This window comes from Balaenoptera physalus (genome assembly GCF_965194825.1).
Source record: "Balaenoptera physalus genome assembly, chromosome: 1".
NCBI classification, from domain to species: Eukaryota; Metazoa; Chordata; class Mammalia; order Artiodactyla; family Balaenopteridae; genus Balaenoptera; species Balaenoptera physalus.
In genome coordinates, this window is record NC_138882.1 from 177,227,426 (window position 1) to 177,248,018 (window position 20,593).

The 20,593-nt window shown below is 40.7% G+C and overlaps 1 protein-coding gene across 4 annotated transcripts in view; it reads right to left on the reverse strand.

Moving 5' to 3' along the window:
* Window positions 1–20,510, reverse strand: part of RCAN3 (RCAN family member 3) — a 40,663-nt gene extending 20,153 nt beyond the window's left edge. Inside the window, exons 1-3 of one of the 4 annotated variants that reach the window (XM_082464645.1) lie at window positions 20,274–20,510; window positions 19,894–20,020; window positions 12,889–13,143 (exon numbers count right to left, since the gene is read on the reverse strand). In XM_082464645.1, the coding sequence (XP_082320771.1) occupies window positions 12,889–13,083 (195 nt within the window). In that variant the 5' untranslated portion in view covers window positions 13,084–13,143; window positions 19,894–20,020; window positions 20,274–20,510. The remainder of the gene's footprint in view (window positions 1–12,888; window positions 13,144–19,893; window positions 20,021–20,273) is intronic. The other 3 variants (XM_082464646.1, XM_082464647.1, XM_082464648.1) reach the window with 3 other exon arrangements.
* Window positions 20,511–20,593: the final 83 nt, after the last annotated feature.

Sequence of the window (20,593 nt, forward strand, 5' to 3'; positions counted from 1 at the left end):
CTTTGATGAACAAGTACAAAAGCCACCTCTGCATTTGCGAGGGGCACATGAGTACACACCATCCATTCCCGAGGACCACAGGCTCTCTGCTCATTGGCCTTTAGCAAGGGTAAAACACTCCTTTTTGCATCTAGTGACAGAGACTCTTCACTTCTTCAAACATGAGACCACAAAAGGAAGACCTAAGGAGGAATTCACAGCCTGGACAGATCACTTCAGCAAGGTCTTCTGGCTTCTACCAGCCACTTATCTTCTGAGCACAGAACTCTGGAGCTCGGCTGTCTGCGTTTAACTCCTGGCTCCATTATACATCTGTGTGACCTTGGGCAAGTTACTCAATTTTGCTGTGCCTACAGTTTCCTTATCCATTAACTGAGGATAGTAAAAGTACTCACTTCATTGGGTTATTGGTGATAGAAAGAGAGACCATTTAAAGGTCTTAGAACAATACATAGGGAGTATTATCACTATTATTAACAGAAATAGGTAGAGCTGTTGCAATAATCCATTTGCCATTCTGTGGTCGCAAAAATAGCTGTTCTACTGTGTGATGTGGATTCCCCAGGAAGGAGGTAAATACACAGCGATAACAGTATGAACTAGAGAGCAGGTACCACGGAGGTCGCCAGTGGAAAATTAAAACCTGCCCTTCCTGACAGTCCTTTAGTGTAATTCAGATGCGTCGAGCTGAGGGAGCAGTCACCTAGGAGACATGCCCTCCCAGGAGACTCGGTTGCAGTGGGTGATACAGTGAACCACTGATTAACAGAATCAGTGTCCATCTTCCCAGGATTCTTCTGAACTTGAACTGAGGGAGAGGATAGCAGGGTTTTTTTTTTATTGTAGCAATAAATTGAATTGTACATACTGAAAAAATACACTATTTCCATGCCAGTGGCTTTTAATCTTCCTTATTAATTTTGTCTTTTTGTTTTGTTTTCTATTTCATAAAGTCAACTGTTGGGTGATGGCCTTGGAGTTGCTTACTATGTATGTATTCATGGCGCCAAGCTTGCACAGAATGAAAAGCCACTTAAAACAAATGGAAACGGCTGATATGAAGCTAACACGGTATGCATGAAAACGTGGAGGCGCAAGACACGACTCCTCTTCATCAAGGTCAGTTACGTACAAAGACCAAGAAACATTTCATTCTCGGGCTTGTCCATGTGCTTAAGGATTGGCAGTAACTTGAGCTCTGTTCTATTTCTTTGGTCTCCATCTAGATCTTTGTGTGTACGTGTCTTGATAAATTCTTTCTCGCTGTTCATCCACTCACTCATTCAATAAGGTCAGGTACTATCTTAGATATTGAGGCTAAAACAAGGAACAATATTGATTGTGTGATTTATTCCAGGGTGGACGTTCATTTCCTTTCTGGTGGTGTTTTCTTCATGGACATTAGAGAATGCAGGTGATTTTTCAAGTTAGGGACCCATCTTTCCAAAGACATGTAAACTTGAAAGAATGTCAGAAACAAGTCTGAGAAGGAAGTATATTATTTGTTCCTTTAAAAAGAATACGGCATCCTTCCTCTTCCTGAACATTCGGTTCAGAAGCCTTCAGGTGTAGCCAAGTAAGGTTGGTGTGTCCACGCTGATGGGGAGCAGGGAGCCTCAGCAGCCTGGAGCAGGGTGTCAGATACAGGTGGGTTAGGGGGGGCAGACACCGGGGAGGGAGGCAGGCCCAGCATGGGGTGCAGGAGCCCAACAAGGATGAGGACAGTGTGCCCACACAGGGGGAGCCCAACACAGGGCGCTGAAACTCAGCGGGGTGAGGAAGGTGTCCGTGCGGGAAGACTGCCCAGAGCAGGGCAAGAGGTAGGGTATCCAGCAAAGGGGCAGCTGATGGCGTGAGAAGGCTGAGGAGGGGACCTGCTCAGGAAGGCAATCCAGCCTGGAGCTCGGAGCCCAAGTGGGTAGGGATGTGTCTGCAGGAGGGCAGCACAGGACACTGGATCCCGAGCAGGGTAAGGAGGGCACCCGCGGGAGTATCAGAACCCAGGTGGGGTGAAGGGGACTTTCCTGTGGTGGGTCTGGGTGCAGGGTGGGACCTGGCATGGGGTGTTGGAACACAGGTGGGTGTCCTCATGGGAACGGGGTGGGTGGTGATTTAATTTAAGGTGATACAGAAGAAGTGATTGAATAAGTAACTATAATAAGATAATGGAAACTAGTTTTCTCTCTGTCAGAGAAAGGAGTTACAGATTTGAAAAGGAAGAAAACTAGAAACAATTCTTTAGTGTTGGACTGGAGTTGGAAGTATACGTGTGAACACAGGTATGTATGCAAATATGTTCATATGCACATAGTTCCCACCTCTGTGCCAGAGGCTTAAGAACAGTGAGACTCCGAGAGCACACGGCACACACAGCTAACTCCCATCTCAGTTCCTAAATATGACTGTTCTCCATTGAAAGAAGTCAGGGCTCCTCAGAGGAATGGCTGATTCCAGCGCTGGGGCAGGGAGAGTACAAGATAATTCTGGAATAGTTTGTTATGCTAGAAAGTTTAAAGAGGTACCCGAAGAGTGATGGGCACATGTCAAAAAGACACAGAGACCACCTGGAAGGGGCAAGCGCTGGCCAAACCTGGGACGAAAGTGAGCATAAAATCATGACAGTAACAGATTATAACCAATGAATGAAATAGGAAACCACGAAACTTGCTGATATGAGTAAATATGTTTAAAACTTGACAGGGATACAGGATATTTACTTTCATAGTAACTCCCACAAAGTACTTATTAATTACAAGGAAAAAAAGAATAACTCGACAGTGCAGAAACCTGGGAGACACTGTCTTAATCAAGGGCTCAAAGTGAATTTCATCAGTAATAGGACAAGTTAAAGATGGATGTGAGAAGAGGACAGCATCACTTCTATGATGTTCCTGCCGAAGGTGCACAACCTGACTCTGACCCTGAAGAAACATCAGCCAAACCCAAACTGAGAGACGGGCTACAAAACGACCAGCCTGCAATCTCCTAGAGTGTGAGCATCCTGAAAGGCAGGGAGGACTAGGAATTGTTTCAGACTGAAAGAGACCTGACAACTGAATGCACTGCTTGATAAGGGACTGGATTTTTGTTGTTGTTATAAAGGACATTACTGGAACCACTGGCAAATTTGAGTGGGCTCAGAGAATTAGAACAATGTATCAATGTTAATTTCCTGAATTTTGTTTCTTCTCTTAGAATGCCCTTGTTTGTAGCAAATACAAATTAAAACATTGTGGGTGATGGCTACAATTGCTGGCAACTTACTCTTAAAATGGTTTTGGGAAAAAAGTCCTTTGTACACCCAAACCAGTAAAAGTATTTCAATATGCACTGCCAATATACTTTATTTATCTACTTTTAAATTTATATACATACACACATACCCATACACACACATATTATGGATATGTTGTGCTATCCCAATATAATATGCCCTATAAAACTTATAAAAATAGAAATGTAAATCAGATAAGAAAATAAAACAAACAGAAAAGACATGGTTACTGAAATTAATTTAGGAGGGCTCAACATAAACACTGGCGAGTGTTGGTACCCTGACCCTGTAGATAATCTTCCCAGTTTTTTATTCATCACATATTTAATGCACAGCAAGGCTCAAAAGCTGGGCTCTGTGCCAGGCAGTATAGAGGCGACACACATGCCTATCGGAGCTCGCTCGCTCCTGAATTATCCCGCCCTCCCCCATGGGAGCACCTTGCTTCGGAGAGATTAGAAACACATACACATGGGTAATCTAGACGTTTCTTAGAACCCAAGGACCTTAAATCCTACCTTGATTTGGGGACTGGCAGATCTTTTCCAACTGAAATTGAGATTAGTGGGAAAAAAAAGCTTCAATGCATTATTTGTTTTGAGAAAGATAGAAAAGAAAATTATAAGGCATTTCAACTATATAGACACATTAGAGAAAAGTTATTTAAATTATGTTAGGGGACTTCCCTGGTGGTCCAGTGGGTAAGACTCTGTACTGCTAATGCAGGGGTCCCGGGTTTGATCCCTGGTCGGGGAACTAGATCCCCCATGCCACAACTAAGAAGTCCACAAGCCGCAACTAAGAAGCCCACATGCCGCAACAAAGATCCCGCGTGCCGCAACTAAGACCCAGAGCAGCCTAAATAAATAAATAAATATTTTAAAAATTATGTTAGGGTAAATCTCAATTAAATTATAGGAAGTATTAAATATTATACTGGTTCTTTCTCATTATTCAGTGACTTCAAACGTCACTTCTTCAGACAGGCGTTCCCCAACCACTCTAGTTAAAAACTGTCACCCATCAAGTCACTCTCTACCCCTCCACTATTTTATTTTCTTCACAGCAATACTTGTTATTATCTGAACTTCTGATTCACTTGTTTGCATGTTAAATATCTTTATCTCCTTAATGTTCCATCAGGGCTGGAGAGTCACTGTGTTCACCACTGTCTCCCCAGAACTTTAACTGTGGCTGGCACAATGCTCAGTGAACACTTACTGAATACACAAATCAAGATCGAACGTGGAATCTGTAAACCAACTGTCTCTAAGAACATGACAGCTAACCTGACTCTTCAGTGATCTCTCAATATGGCCGATAATTAGGATACCTAACTAAATGACCTAAGACCCTTTTTAACTCTTGTTTTTGAGACAAAGTATTTACAATGGAAGCTACAAATATAATTGAAGATAACTGAAGATAGCTTCTCCATTTCAAAATCTTATATTTGTAATTTCCTGAACGTTATACATCTGATGCGATGGTCTGAGGACCCAGCGCTAGTCCATGAACTTTGCTACTGGTCCACAACAAGGTTTGGTATAGAAATTGAGAGAAAGGGTCTAGGAACGTTTTAGCAAGTTTATACTGCTGTGACATTCTTATTGCATTTTACAAATCTGTGACAGTTTGGAGGAAAAACCTGGTCCTTCACTAAGCGATAAATTTGAGAAGCATTCATCTACAGTTTATGCAAAAGTGTGTGAAAACGGAATAAAAATGTTAACTACCAGACTGGCAAGAATTTTCAATTCTGAAAATATAAAGTACTGGTGATGCTATGGAACAATGGGAACTCTTCTGCATGGCCGGTAGGCATGCTAACAGGTACAACTTTAGAGACTATCTGACAGTCTCCACTAAGACGGTGAAAATGTGCAAACTGACAAGCCAGCAACATCATTCCTGTTTACATACCCCGAGGAGACCCCCCACTCTCACCCTCACATATTCAGGACACATACAGAACATTTACAACATCACTGTTGCAATAACAACATCTCAAAAATAACCTAAATGTCCAACATTAGAATGGGTAAATAAAGAATGGTATATTTGTAAAACAGGACAGTATACAGCAAGGGACACTGAACACATATCTCAACATGGATTAATCTTACAAATATAGGGGACTTCCCTGGTGGCACAGTGGTTAAGAATCCGCCTGCCAATGCAGGGGACATGGGTTTGATCCCTGGTCCGGGAAGATCTCGCATGCCGTGGAGCAACTAAGCCCGCGCTTAGCTGCACCACAACTACTGAGCCTGCGCTCTGGAGCCCATGAGCCACAACTACTGAAGCCCGCGCGCCTGGAGCCCGTGCTCCGCAACAAGAGAAGCCACCACGATGAGAAGCCCGCGTAACGCAATGAAGAGTAGCCCGCATACCGCAACGAAGAGTAGCCCCTGCTCACCACAGCTAGAGAGAGCCCGTGCGCGGCAACGAAGACCCAATGCAGCCAAAAATTAATTAATTAATTAATTAATTTTAAAAAACACAAAACTTTGCAGGCCAAAAGGGAGAGTCATGGTATTTAAAAAACAAAAATCTTACAAATATAACATGGAGAAAAAAACATATAATTATGCCATTTATAGAAAATTTTAAATAATGTAAAATTCTATGTATTCCATTAGTGTTATAGTTTTCAGCATACAGATCCTGCACATATTTTGTTGGATTTATCTTTACGTATTTCATGGTGCTACTGTAATGTTTTTTAAGTTTCAATTTCCAAATGTTTACTGCTAGTATAGAGACATATAGTTGATTTTGTATATTGACCCTGTATCCTACAACCTTCTTAAACTCACTTATTAGTTCTAAGAGTTTTTATGTAGATTCCTTTCTAAATAGACAATCATGTCAACTGCAAACAGAGCAAAATTTAAAAATAGTATACATACATACACACAGTATTAGGTTGAACCAGAAGAAATGCCAATACAGGTATCCACCACTTTTTGAAAGTTTGCTTTATGCTGCTTTGCTTTTACAAAAGACCTATATTAGTAGCTGTTTTCGCTAACTGAAAGAAATCCAAAGAGGATGTTTCCCTTTTACAAAACAAAGGCGAAAATCGCATTCAGCATCTGTTTTGCAGCAGCTGTTATAGAGGCAGTGCACACCGCAAGCGGTGAGAGTGGCACCACCAAGCTCCTTCCCGGGGAACTATCCTTAGCATCTCAGCATCTCAAGCCACCCTAGCTTTGAACTGTGTCTGTGAGCATCTGTGCTTTACCTCGATTTATTCTGTGCATCCTTTGGTAAGATGTGCCCTAAGGAATTGCTTCTTCATTTTATACCATTTCAGCTTACAAAAGGTTTTGCAGAAACACTCTACTTTTGCAGAAAGGGGGAAACCTGTATTTGACCATTTTGGCCTACAGATACACCAATTTCATATGGTTAAACTTAATAAAAAGTTAAAATTGCATGCGAAATGATAAACACGGAGTTCAGGATAACGCTCACCTCTGGGAGAAGACAAAAGGAGTTCAATTTATTAGTCAAATTTTATTTGCTAAATTGGGTGGGCATGTGGTTTTTCTTTATATTAGTCTTTATCCTTTTTGCACAAGCTAAAAATTGCCCCTGTTTTGAGAGCCTGAGACAGTGCCTTTACACAGGAGGAATAACCAAACTTGGAAGTTATTCACCTGTGTCTTCCCTGGGCTCCTTGTGAAAGCAGAGGCCAAGGCAAGGGCACACACAGGGAGCTTGTTTTGGGAAGTGACCTCATGTGACAAGGTGGGAACAGGGAAGAAGGGAAAGCCCATCCTCCTTCTGTCCAGGTTGTGTTACCAAGCTGGTCACCTCTGTGAGCAACTGGGGCTTGATCCTGCTAGGAGCACTCTTGAGGAGCCAGAAGCCAAGGAATTGGTGGCTGGAGAGTAGAGGAGAAGGGACTTATTCACTGGCTTCAGCCCCCCACTGGTCAAGGCTTGCCCTGTGAGATGTTAATTAACTCCCTCACACTGCTACGTCTGCACCTGCATCGATACGGACAAGCATCTGTGCACAGTCAGCAGAGAAACACTGGGACAAAGAGCACGATAGCCACAGTGCCACGGAGGCCAGCTGCTGTGAGGTTACACCTGCACACAGGTGAGTACTCTCACAACAGCTGGAGTGAAAACGTGGGCCAAAAGCATACAAAGTGGGGCAATAGAGGTGCCCATACATATACACATACATAGTACACACACATATGAACATATTTATATATATTATATATGTATAAAAGCATATTACAAAGAATGATAAAGTCAAGAAAAAGGGGGAGTTGCATTTTTTTTGGTGTGGTAAAATATACAAAACACAAAATTTACCATTTTAACCATTTTTAAGTGTACAATTCAGTGGCATTAAGTATATTCACACTGCTGTACATACCCACTATCCACCTTCAGAACTTTTCATCATCCCAAATTGAAACTCTGTACCCATTAAGCTGTAACTCCCAATTCCCCACTTCTCACAGCCCATGGCAACCACCATTCTACTTTCTGTCTCTTGTAAGTAGAATCATACAATATTTATCCTCTCGTGTCTGGCTTATTTCACTTAGCATAATGTCTTTCAAGGTTCATCCACAGTATCAGAATTTCATTCGTTTTTAAGTCTGGATAATAGTCCATTGTATGTATACACTGCATTTTGTTTATTAACTTATCCGTTGATAGACGTTTGAGTTGTTTCCACTTTTTGCCTATTGTGAATAATGCTGCTGTGAACATTGGTGTACAAATATCTGTTGGAGTCCCCGCTTTCTTTTGTGTATATACCTAGAAGCAAAATCATTGGATCATATGGTAATTCTATGCTTAATTCTTTGAAGGACTGCCATACCATTTTCCACAGCAGTCATACCATTTTATGTTCCCACCAGCAATGCATAAAAGGTTCCAATTTCTCCATATCCTTGTCAATAATGGGTGTGAAGTATCTCATTGTGAATTTGATTTGTATTTCCCTAATTATTCATGATGTTGAGCATCTTTTCATGGGCTTATTGGCCATTTATACATCTTTGGAGAAATGTCTATTCAAATCTTTTGCCCATTTTTCAATTAGTTGTATATACCCCATTTGGTTTTTGTTGTTGAATTTTAGGAGTTCTTTATATATTCTGGGTATTAATCCCTTATCAGATATACGATTTGAAAATATTCTCTGCACATGTTTTAAATTCTGATAAAGGCCAATTTATCTATTTTTTCTATTGTCGTCTGTGCTTTTGGTGTCATATCTGAGAAATTAATGCCAAATCCAATGTCAAGAAGCTTTCCCTCTATGTTTCCTTCTAAGAGTTTATAGTTTTAGCTCTTACATTTAGGTCTTTGATCTATTTGGAATTAATTTTTGTATATGGTGTAAGGTAAGGGTCCAACTTCATTCTTTTGCATGTGGATATCCAGTTTTCCCAGCATTATTTGTTGAAAAGACTGTCCTTTTCCCGTTGAATGGTCTTGGTATCCTTGCTGAAAATCATTTGACCATATATGCAAGGATTCATTTCTGGACTCTCTGTTCTATTCAATTGGTTAATATGTCTATCTTTATACCAGTACCATACTGTTTGTTATTTTTTTAATTGAGATATAAATGACAAGTAAGTACCACACTGCTTTGATTACTACAGCTTTGTATTAAGTTTTAAAATCAGCAAGTGTGAGTCCTCCAACTTTGTTCTTTTTCAAAATTGTTTTGGTTATTTGGGGGTCTCTTGAGAGTCAATGAATTTTAGGATGAGTTTTTCTATTTCTGCAGGAAACATCTTTGGGATTTTGATAGGGATTGCACCCAAATCCGTACACTGTTTTAGGCAGTACTGACATCTTAACAATATTAAGTATTCCAGTCCATGGATATGAATATCTTTCCATTTATTTGTGTTGTCTTTAATTTCTTTCAGCAATGTTTTGTAGTTTTCAGTGTACAACTGAAAAATGGGTTCTAAAGCAAGCTCAATTACTGTGTTACTCTGAAACTACTGTATGAGAATTGGCTAGGATTTCTTCCAGCTCTAAACTTCTATGATTCTCTAGTGTTTAATCTAGCCTCGAAGTTAACTAAATTTTTACTAATTCTTGGCCAGAATGGCACTACAGATTCAATTAAACAAATATTTACTGAAACCATATTATGTTCTAGGCACTGTTAAAAATACAGTTCACTTTAACATTCTTCCTTTGAATCCCCTTTTTCAATTCTCAAATTTAAAACAAATCACTTTCCTCAAAAGCTTTATTTCTCCTGGATTGAAGGTTGTATTAGAAACACTCAACAATTGATTAGGTCTAAAAACCAGAGACTCAGGGTATTTCAGTTAACTTCCAGATATCATTTATTTTTCTTAAGTAATATTTTCTATTCTTCTTTAAATGGAGGGTATAGAAACCAAATGCTCGACAGAAAGATTATATTATGCATATGATTATACAGACCACAGAAGAATTTGCGCCAGTGTATCTGAAATCACAATTTCAGATTAAATCTCCTACATACTACTTAACCTCACTCAGCTTATAAGTCTGTTTCTCTACCACAGCTCTGTATCACTAATCCTCCACAAACATCTTACATAATCCATTCATTCAACAAACATTTAACAGGTGTTGCCCTGTACTGGGAACTGTATTAGATGCTAAGTGTCACTGATCAAAAAGCAGGACCAGGAGAGCAAGTAGAGATGTCTTAATATACCCCAACCATCATCATTAGAAAAATAAATCAAATGTCGTATGGTGAGTAGGTCAGTGGAAACAGTTTCATGTGCGAAGGGTAGTGCTTTGCGAAGAGACTAATCCAAAAGCCACATGCGTTTCTTTATAAAGTCAGTCCTATCTGGAATGCTGCTTCGCATCAACATTTACTGAGTCCCCTCAGACACACAGACCTAAATCAGAAAGGAGAATCACTCCAGTTTCTCCCATCATAAAAACCTAAATTGCATTTTGAAGGCCTCTCATGTTCAAACCAGAAGGCTGCTCAATTTTTCCTTATTTTAAGAAAGGGAAAACTGGGGTTAAAAATGTCAAGTTAATAAAATCACACTGGAACAAATTCCAATCTGTTACAGAAAAATTAGGTACTAAACCTGCAGTGCTCCAGATGGAGCCACTGATTAGCTGAGCACATGTATAAAAACTAGCAACCGTGCTGCAGCAGAAACAGAAATCATGAGATAAGCCTTTTCCTCGGTTTATTTTTCTTACAGTTTACTATATTCTTTACTCTTCCTCCCCCACCTCACGCAATTTTCAAGAAAAACTGATGAAAACGTAGAGCCCAAATCCAGCAATCTAAAATGAAGATTCACCTTCACATGACAATGGCACCTGTGTTACTAAATCTACCATTCAGAAGAGGGTAAAAGCTCATTCCAACAATTATAAAATTATCAAGACAAAAACCTTTTCAAACCAGGAGAAAAAACTAAAATTCTTTTGAAAATAAAGCATTTAACTGCAATCAGAATTATTCTGCCCATAATCCGTCAGATGTGGTTTTTGTTTTGCTTTGTTTTTTGCACGTATGTGGATGACCTGCACAAACAGGTTATTCCAGAAGAAACGAAAGCAAAATAAGACACTGATAGTGAGAAGCAAACTATAAAGAAAACATTTGATTCTCCCTACACTTTATATCCAATTAATGATCCATATATAATTTTATTATATAAACATTTTATATTCTGCAGCTTCAGATATTATCATGAAGGTTTTTATATAAAATTTACTATGAGTTAAGAACTGTATGTAATGTGAAGTCCACTGAACTGCTGCTAGAATTTCTGGTGATACGACTTCCAATATAAATTTAGGTTAGATACAACCTCAAGTGGTTGAAAAATTGAACACCAACCAGAATTCATCACTTCGGCAAGTTAAACAAATCCCTAGGCTAGAGTAAAAAAAGAAAAACCTGGGACAGATAAGATTGTGAGGTTTCTTGAAAAATTCTTACGAATTTTAAGATAAACTAGCAATACATGTGGTTTCTCACAACAACAAACAACAAAGTCAGTGTAATTATTTATTACATGAAAATTTAGAGCTCTTAAAACGTATGAGAAAACTAGGAAGAATGATTTCACAATGTCTACACTGTGACTGAACTTGGGAAAGAAAATAGCATTTGTAAATGAAAACAAACCCAAACAGTAAAAACCTGGCGGCTGCCACCCTCTCCCGCTCCCCTTCCAGGTCTCCTGCACCTCTAGGCTGGTTTCCACAAGCGCACCCCAACGGGCCCTGCTTTTGGCTCTCCTGCCACCACTCTGCCCTTCACAGGTTGTGGCTGACCTTCCCAATGTGTAATTCTGACTGCCACTCCTTTGCTCAGAGGCTACTGACCACAGAAGGGCAAGTTCCTTGAGTCTGCAGGATGCCCCACACTCACCTTTCCAGCCCGATTGCTCTTGACTTTGGCTACATCTCACCTCAGTGCCAGCCACACAGAACTGCTCGCTACTCCCTGCAGTAAGCGGTCCACGCTCTCCTGATTCAGCTCTTTCGCTCATTCTGTTCCCTCTGGCTGGAATTGCCTTTCCCTTCCCTGCTAAACTCCTACCCAACTCACACAGCTCCTCTGCAATGTCGTCTCCCCGTAAGATCTTTCATTCCAGCTGGCTGTGATCCTACTCCTCTGTTACCTCAGTACTTTCAAGTGTCTCTAAAGGCACGAGTATTCTATCTTACATCAAATTACTGATCATCTCCACTGCAGGACTGTAAACTCTCTGTGGCAGAAGCTGTTTAAATTCCCTGAAGCAACTGGTACAGTGCCTTACACACTGGAGCACTCAAGTACGTACTGAGTCAAACTATATCAAGTTCTGCTCCATGAGAGTCACTGGAAGGAAAATACTTTGAGGGCATAGATAGCAAATTAAAAGGATCATGATAGGATTTTTAAACAAAGTCTTAGAACATGCAAAATTCATACCAGTGGCAGAAATATTTTACTTTTGTAGGACTAAGACCCACAAGCTTTTGTGAGGTCACGACGGAACCAAAAGCGCACACACAATCTCTTTTTCCAGTTAAATAATGAATGAACTAAAGAAGAGTAACCTTTTAAAAAAATAAACTCAATCATTTTGCCCTGGCCAGGTTGTAGAAAGTAAAACAAGAAATACTAACAACTCTGTTAAAATGAAATCATAAATAGTCCTAATTACGTAATTAGCCCTAGAAAAAGGCTTAAAATAATTCCTTCTTTTGTGAATTTACTCCCAAGTAATAGGAAGCCAGGCTAAAAATCACTTAGCTTCTCTTTAACCACAGGCTCCAAAAATGAATGACTGCATGAATAAATGGATGAACTTAACAGGACTTGATTCAGAGTTCACTAGAACCCAGTACTTCTCAAAATGCCTGTGGGGAAAGACTGTATTTTAAATATTTCCTATCTGTTGCAGACTGATAGTCTCATAAAGCATAATAAAAATGCCCCAGCAATGTCTAAAGTTTGGTGCACACTTCTCTACCTGTCACGGACCAGTAATAAACTTTGCAAACGGGCAGCCACGTGCTGTTTCCCCGAACCCTCACACATTTAACACACTACCAAAGGCAGGGAAAGGTAGGGTACATGCTTACCTTCTGCTCTGGCACCTCAAACACAGCTTCATGGACACTGCAAGCAAAAAGTGAGGTAGGCAGATCACTTAAATCCATCATTTCTTCCAAATCATCTTCATTTTCACCAAAAATCATCTCTTCTTCTTCTTCTTGGTCACTGCTACAGAGATCTGACTGGCTATCATTCCAAGATTTCATAGTGTCCCTCAGCATTATCCCCTAAAAGCAGGTCTTTTCCGTTCTTAAAGTTCTAGGATGTCTACCAGGCATCTACTGTTAAAAAAAAGAAAACAACAGAGGTAAGACTTTGAAGGCCCAATAACGCTCCAATTAATTCTCAAGACAGCGACTCATCAAATGAGGCAATTTTATTCAGGAAAGATCAATCAAAGTTTAAACCTCATTACAGTCCTCATAAATGAATTCTATACCTACTAATTTGCTTTGCTTAGCATACTTTATGTAATATATTTCACTGGCAGCGACATATTCCGAAAAAAAGGCTGCAAGTTTTCTAGTGAAATGGAGCTGGGGGAATAATACGAAATGAAATATTATCAACATGTACACCAGTTTACAAGCAGTAGGAAGGAAAATGTGAACCAGAACTGCCTTTGCATATTTGTTTGGGATTTAGGTCTGCAACACTGAAATTGGCAGAGCAGAATAAAACCCACACTGATTCACTCACCATCTGCACGCTAAAATATGGTCTGCAATAAGCTGACTTTACCTTTTTTAACCAATTTGTTCTTTTTGAATACACTCTCGAAGAACTAAGTTACACAGAACCAAAAGTTCTATACAAAGTTGGTCTTTGCTAATATCAGAAATATTTACAACAGGCAAAATCTGACATAGAAGACAATTTTTAAAATGTCCTTTCTCTGAATGCTTAAAAATCAATAATTTTAACCCCAAAGCATGGAGCTGATAGTGTCCCACTGTTAAATAATGAACAGAGTCTGTCTTATAGGACTGTTCATGTGCATTTTTTTCTCTTCTGATGAACTGCACTCCACACCCACCAAGCAGAGTGCCTTGAACATAACACATTTCAAGATGCTGGAATTTAAGTAATACTTATCAGGCACAGAAAAATTAAGTAAGCATGATTATTACTACCTCAATATTACCTTTGTGATTTTCTCTTTTATCTCAAAGAACACGAAGTTGCAAATATATTGCTTATATAGAAAACAGTACAGAATGTTAATTATGGGAAAAAATAGTGATTTTTTTCCCCGTTATTCCACTATATCAATCAGGAAAGACTAATTCTAAAAAGTAAAATCTTTACTTGTTTTCAGAAACATTTTCCGAGTGTCTACTGCATGCCAGGTACACGGAGCTATGAGATGAATAAAAAACATGGTTCCTATCCTCAAGGAGATCCCACCAAAGCAAGAATTTCTTCCCTTCAATAATACCCCAAAGGGACCTTGTTCCATTAACTGGCTCCTATATTTTTAATTTCTCCGTCTCCACCCATTCATTCCTCTTCTTCAGCAAACATACCTCTTCAAGGTTCCCCACCCCACCCCGGCCCAATCTTGAAAAAAGAAAACCTTCTATTTGGAGTCTGCCTGCCCCTCGATCTACCTCCCTCTGTCTCTGCTTCCCCTTTCCTACCAGCTTCCTGGGAAGAGGAGTCTCCTGAACTCCAGTCACCCCTGAATTCAGGGCAGCTGGACTCCTGCCCCCCCACCTCCAGCTAAAACTGCCCCCACTGGACGGCAACAGCCTCTTCGTGGTGCCCTAACCCCAGGCCTCTGCCTGTCTCTGCAGCTTGGGACCCACCGCCTACCCATTCCTTCTGGGATGTCTCTGTGCCCCTGCCCTTCCCGGGCTCCGTCTTTCCCGGCTCTCCTTCCTTGCCAGCTGCCCTTGTCACTGGCTCCTCTTTCCCTACTCACCCTTTACAACGTCTCTTCGAGGTTTCAACCCCATCCTCTTCTTCATCTTACTCTTCCTGGGTGGTTTTATCCAGGCCCAAGCATTTTAACTACTCCACCACCAGTGTTTCTCAACTTTGTTTCCTGCTTCCCCGGGGTTCACACACACAACACATGTATATCAATACAGTCTCTCGCTTCAATAATTCTTAAGCCGGGAAAGATGTCACCGAAATTGAGGGGGAAGCAAGAGCAGAATCTTGGGCATCGGAGGGGATGGTGCGTTGAAAAACGACAGGATCCTGAAAGATTCTCATCTGCCCCCAGGTCTTTCCTGCCTGTGCACACTGAACTCCACCTCTCTCTCCTGAGTTCTAGACTTGTATTTTTAGCTTTCCTTTGAATATACCTATCTGGTGCTACAATTGTTTAAAACTTATTCCTTTAAGTAGATGATTGTGCTGGAAATCTCCGATCTGGACAGGGGCGTGCTGGGGGGAAAATGGTATCTCACTGTGACTTCCATTGTAATCTTTTCTTTTTTTTAAATTTTTAAAAAAAAAATTTTTTATTTTTATGGCTGTGTTGGGTCTTCGTTTCTGTACAAGGGCCTTCTCCAGTTGCGGCGAGCGGGGGCCACTCCTCATCGCGGTGCGCGGGCCTCTCACTATCGCGGCCTCTCCCGCTGCGGAGCACAGGCTCCAGACGCGCAGGCTCAGTAGCTGTGGCTCACGGGCCCAGCCGCTCCGCAGCATGTGGGATCCCCCCAGACCAGGGCTTGAACCCGTGTCCCCTGCACTGGCAGGCAGACCGTCAACCACTGTGCCACCAGGGAAGCCCTGTAATCTTTTCTTTAAGACTAAGTTGTCAGCTAGAGTCTGTAGCTTTGTTCATTTCTGTTACTTGATTATTTGTTTACAAATCACTCCTAAGCTACCAGAGCTTGAGTACCTTTGAATCCCCAGTCCCTGGCACAGTTTCTAGCTCACAGTATATGCTTAATAAGGATTACTGAACCGAAAGCAGGTAGTATTGTGTTTACCCCTCTGATACGGCAGCACAGACAAAGGAAAATTTAATCCTGCATGATATTAGAGACAGCTTCCCCAAAGGAGGTTATGGTTAGACTTAAAGGATGAACAGAATTTCAGCAGGAAAAGAATGGGGTGCATTCCCGGCGAAGCCAACAGTTCATGGACAAAGGCAGGAAGACACAACGAGGAGCAGGCACAGGATCATGAGATCTGGTGCGGCCAGAGTGGACCAGGTTTGGTGGGGATGGCACGAAACAAAGCGAGAAAGGTAGGTTTGGGCCAGGCTGCCTGGAAAGCAGGGTTACAGAGTTCTGACATAAAAATTAGTCAATATTAGCATGGCATTGAAGGTTTTAGGCAGGGAAATGATAAAACCAACCTAATTTAACTTTCAGTATCACTAAAAGTGGGCTGTCTTTACCTCTTATCTCTGAGACACTAACGTCTTTATCCTCCCCCTCCCCATTAAAAAGAGGTGAGGAAAACACCTGGCCTGGCTGGAGAGTTAGGGAGCTCTGTATGGCTAGATTTTGAAATTTGAGAAAGTCAAGCTATTTTTGATAAGATTTTCTGTTTGTCTCAAGTTCCTTCCTCCAACCTCTAAAAAAAAAAAAATCAGAGCACAAGAAACAATCCTTCACCTGACTTAAAAAAAAAAATTCTTAGAATGTTACACCTTCATTTCCTGTTTTCTACCTTCATTTTGGGGTAACTTTTTCTTTTGATATAATTTCAAACAGAAAAGTTGCAAGAATAGTACAAGGAATTCCTGCGTACCCTTTTCCTGTATACAATTACTTACATTTTTGCCTATTTTAAAAATCATTCTCTCATTTTTATACCTATACATTTTTCCCCAAACCATTGAGACTAAGATAGGGTATGCCCCCTTTACTCTCAAATACTTCAGTGTGTAAGAACAAGATCATTTTCTTATACAATCTACAGTTCAATTATCAAAACCAAGTACTTTAACACTGATATAATACTTTTATCTAAATCAGAGTCGATTTTCAAATTTTGTCAGTTATTCCCTATAATATCTTTATAGGTATTTTCCCTTCAATTTTTTTACATTATTGTTAAATGATTTGCATTTTGTCCCAAGATATTTCAATAATCTTTACAGTATTGCTATATTTTCTTCACTTATACAGTAGTGTATATTTGATACAGCTTAAAAGGATGGATTAATGAAATACCATAGTAATTGCAAACAAGTTTGAACAATATTTAAATATATCTCAGAAAGATTCAGGCTCCATAATCAGACTCCTCTTGATTTAAACTCTGTCCCCTGTATTCTATGTTAGGTAAATTACTTTGCCTCCCTTTCTGTTTCCTCAACTATAAAATGGGGATGATAATAATAATCCTTATCCAATAACGATGTTAGAAGTATTAAATGAGAGAATACATGCTGGGTGCTCAGAATAATGCTTTGCATATAGTTGGTGGTCAATAACTAGTTATTTTTACATAGGCACAATCTATGTCAATGTATTGTTGGGTCGAAAGGATCCCAATAATATCAGAACCTTTGGTGGAACTGATATTAAAATAACAAAATGAGAAAAATACACACCCAAATGATCTAATTCCAAGCAACAAAAAGGATACAAAAATAAAACTAAAAAAATAAAACTAACACTTTGTATCATTTCAAGAAAACTGTTCAGTTGCAGATCTATCAATAAAATCAGCTCCAGAGCAACCACTGGTAGTTGTAATATAGCTCCAGTATGAAACCATTTAAAGATTTAAAAACAGAGAGCTAGCTGAAAAAAGGCCATGGTGCACTTTTTAAGGGCCTCAAAGAATTTTATGTTGTAATTCAGTGCACACAGTATTAGAGATGTTGTCTTTCATATGATGGTTCTCTTGCTAAAGGCCTGCCATGAGACTTTTTTGGATAAAGCTTAAGTCAACATCGTCAACCATTTCACAATTTTCTGACATCATAAATGTAGCTAGATTTGAACAGAGAGATATGATCAGAGTCAACCATTGGAAAAGACAATCCTAGCACATCTGTAAAGAAATCATCTTATAAGGTAACTCAGCTGGTACTTAAAAAGTTGTTTGGTTTTATTAAGGAAAAGAAAAAAATTTACAGAAGTACACAGCTTCTATGCTGATATTACTGGAGTTGTCGCTAACTCTGCCCCACTGCAACTCCTACAAGACTAAGCTGTCCCTCAGTTTACTAACTCAGGGAGATATTGATTGGAAAGGGCTGAACCAATATCCACCAGCTTTTGTAGGCAAAGGTCTGTGCTAATCAGGGTTTAGCATCATCTGCAGCACAACGGTAGCTGTGGCTGGCTTCTGGCAAATTGTTTCTTCATGGAAATATCAAATGAGTGGAAAACTCCAAGTAGCATGACCCTCTGCTCTGCTACAAGCCTTGTGACAGAAGTAATCCATCAGGGGAAAATGTCAAGCACATGGATTTGACTTTGCATTTTAAATTCTGATCAGGAAAAGGTAAATTCCTCCTCCTCCTCCAGGATTAAAAAAATAATAATTTTTCAAAATAGTATGCTTCTCAACTTGGTGCATATTTAAAATACCTTAGCTAGATGCACTTTATTATGTTTTGATGTGCTCAAAATGCTACTGATCAATACTGGAAGCAAACAAATACCCCATTTCCAGCTCTACAAGTGCCCTGCTGAATAACCTTGGAACAGTCACTTGGCTTTTTGTATTACATTTGTCCTCTCAATATAAAATGAGGAAAATACTCACAGATAATGTTGAACTACTAAATACCTTTTAAAAACATCTAAATTATAAATTTAGACTAAATTTCTTTTTTAAAAAAAACCCTCTGCATTGTCAATGCGGGGGTTCTGAATAGCTATCCTACAAGCCTCTATCTCCCACTTCCTCCCCACTCACTACTTTTAGATAGAATCTTACTACTTTTTAGTAGCTGTGGTGAGAAAAAAAAATGGTGCAACAGTAAAGATGAAAATTAGATTTTTGAATTTCGTATGTTTCAATGACCTATGCCCTCTTTTCACATTTGTCAGAACAAATGAAAATAACAGGTTTTAAAGAATAATTGAAGTAGAGATATAAAGACTGATGCTATTTGTTTCGCTGTATGTAATTCATTTCCTCTCACTATAACCTCTACATTCTAGGGGAAAAGTGGAGATCCACTGTCTGACCTCCACCTTCTGTAGTTCTTTGGGTCTAAATAACAAATGGTATTGAACTTTAGACCTCCCATTATTTCACAGGCTTCAGCCTAACAGATTTCCAAATCACACTATTTTTCATGATGTTTTGCCTAAGTCTTTCAACCAACATATCCTCTAGTACCATACAAAATTTGTACTCATTTGTAATCCTTAACATGAACACATTTAAAAGCTTTACAGATGTTACAATTCAATAGTGGGACAAATCTTGTTTTCCTGAAAAGCACTGAAATCTCTTCCCACGCTAAGAAAGAAAAGTTTTGCCAACCTGGTAAAACATAAAGCTGACAGCGTGGCTAAAGAAGGGGCTCTGAGTTTTCAGGCCTTTCACTGTCTTCCTGCATCAAAAATCCATTTCTAGAAAACCAATATAATATCCCCACCAAAAAGCATGAACTTAGTTGATACACAAACATCTGAGTCTCAGTATTGTGTGTTTTTACAATTTAGTATTTTGAATCAGAGCTAATGAAACAGCCTTAAAATTAATCACTTTAAATCCTATTGTAATCACAGCTACAAATAAGTCAATCGCTTATGAAATTGTACATCTGAGACTTCTATGAAATGCAGAGACTTCTATTAAAAGTTCGAATAAATGTGGTGTGCTAGGTAACTTTCAACAAGAAGGAGCAAATACTTCTGGCTTTGAGCACTGCACTAAAACATCACTTTAAATAATCCTAGTTTGTATCTGCAACACAGATCTGAACTGCTCCCTGCACTCGACTCCTAATCCCTGAAGGAGATGATCAGATTTTGCACGGAAGCTGGGACGAAGCAACCTGAAAACGGACCACTACTGCTCTATTGGTCCCGGCAGCAGATGGAAGCAGACAGAGAAGTTTAAAGAAGTTATCGAATAGGTAATGCGATGGTTACCCCGCGCATCACGGAGGAAGGAGAGCAAGAAAAAAGGAGGGGCTTCCAACTTCTGGTCGCCCCTGGACTGCACCCTTCTGCCTTCAGGAGCACGTTGGCTCTGTCAGCTTTTCAAAAAGTCAAACAGCTGTTGGGAGAGAGAACATTTTTCTTGGTTTTGTTTTCCAAGACACGACCCCAGAGCTGTCAGAAAAGAGCCTGGATGCCAGAGGGGCTGGACCCGGAAGGCAAAGGCGCAGCATCTCTGGGGTCTCGGGCACAGAAGCGCCCACCCTTCCCGGGCACCTGCGGACCGTTTCTTTTTTTAACTTGCCACACCCAGTGCCCCCCATCCTCCCGAGAGCCGGGTGCCGGCCCCACCCTGCGAAGGGGAGACTCACCTGCTCGCGTGGCCGCCGCAGGCAGGCAGGCAAGGAGAGGCCGGGACGGCCGGACGGGCTACGCGGGAGACGGGGCGCCGCGAGGGGCCGCGCTTGGGGAGACGCCGCGGGCGGCCGCCGGGGTACAGTCTGCTAGGTGCCCGCTGCCCAGAGCCTAGCCGCCACGCCCTCGACGCCCTCGGGAGCGACCGCCTCGGCCTGGGCGCGAGCCGCGTCCTGTAGAGTGAGGCCGTCGGCGTCGCGCGCGCACGCCCGGCCCCGCGCGGCTCCGCCCCGCCCCCCACGCCCCACCTCCGGCGAGCGCGCGCGGCGCAGGCGCC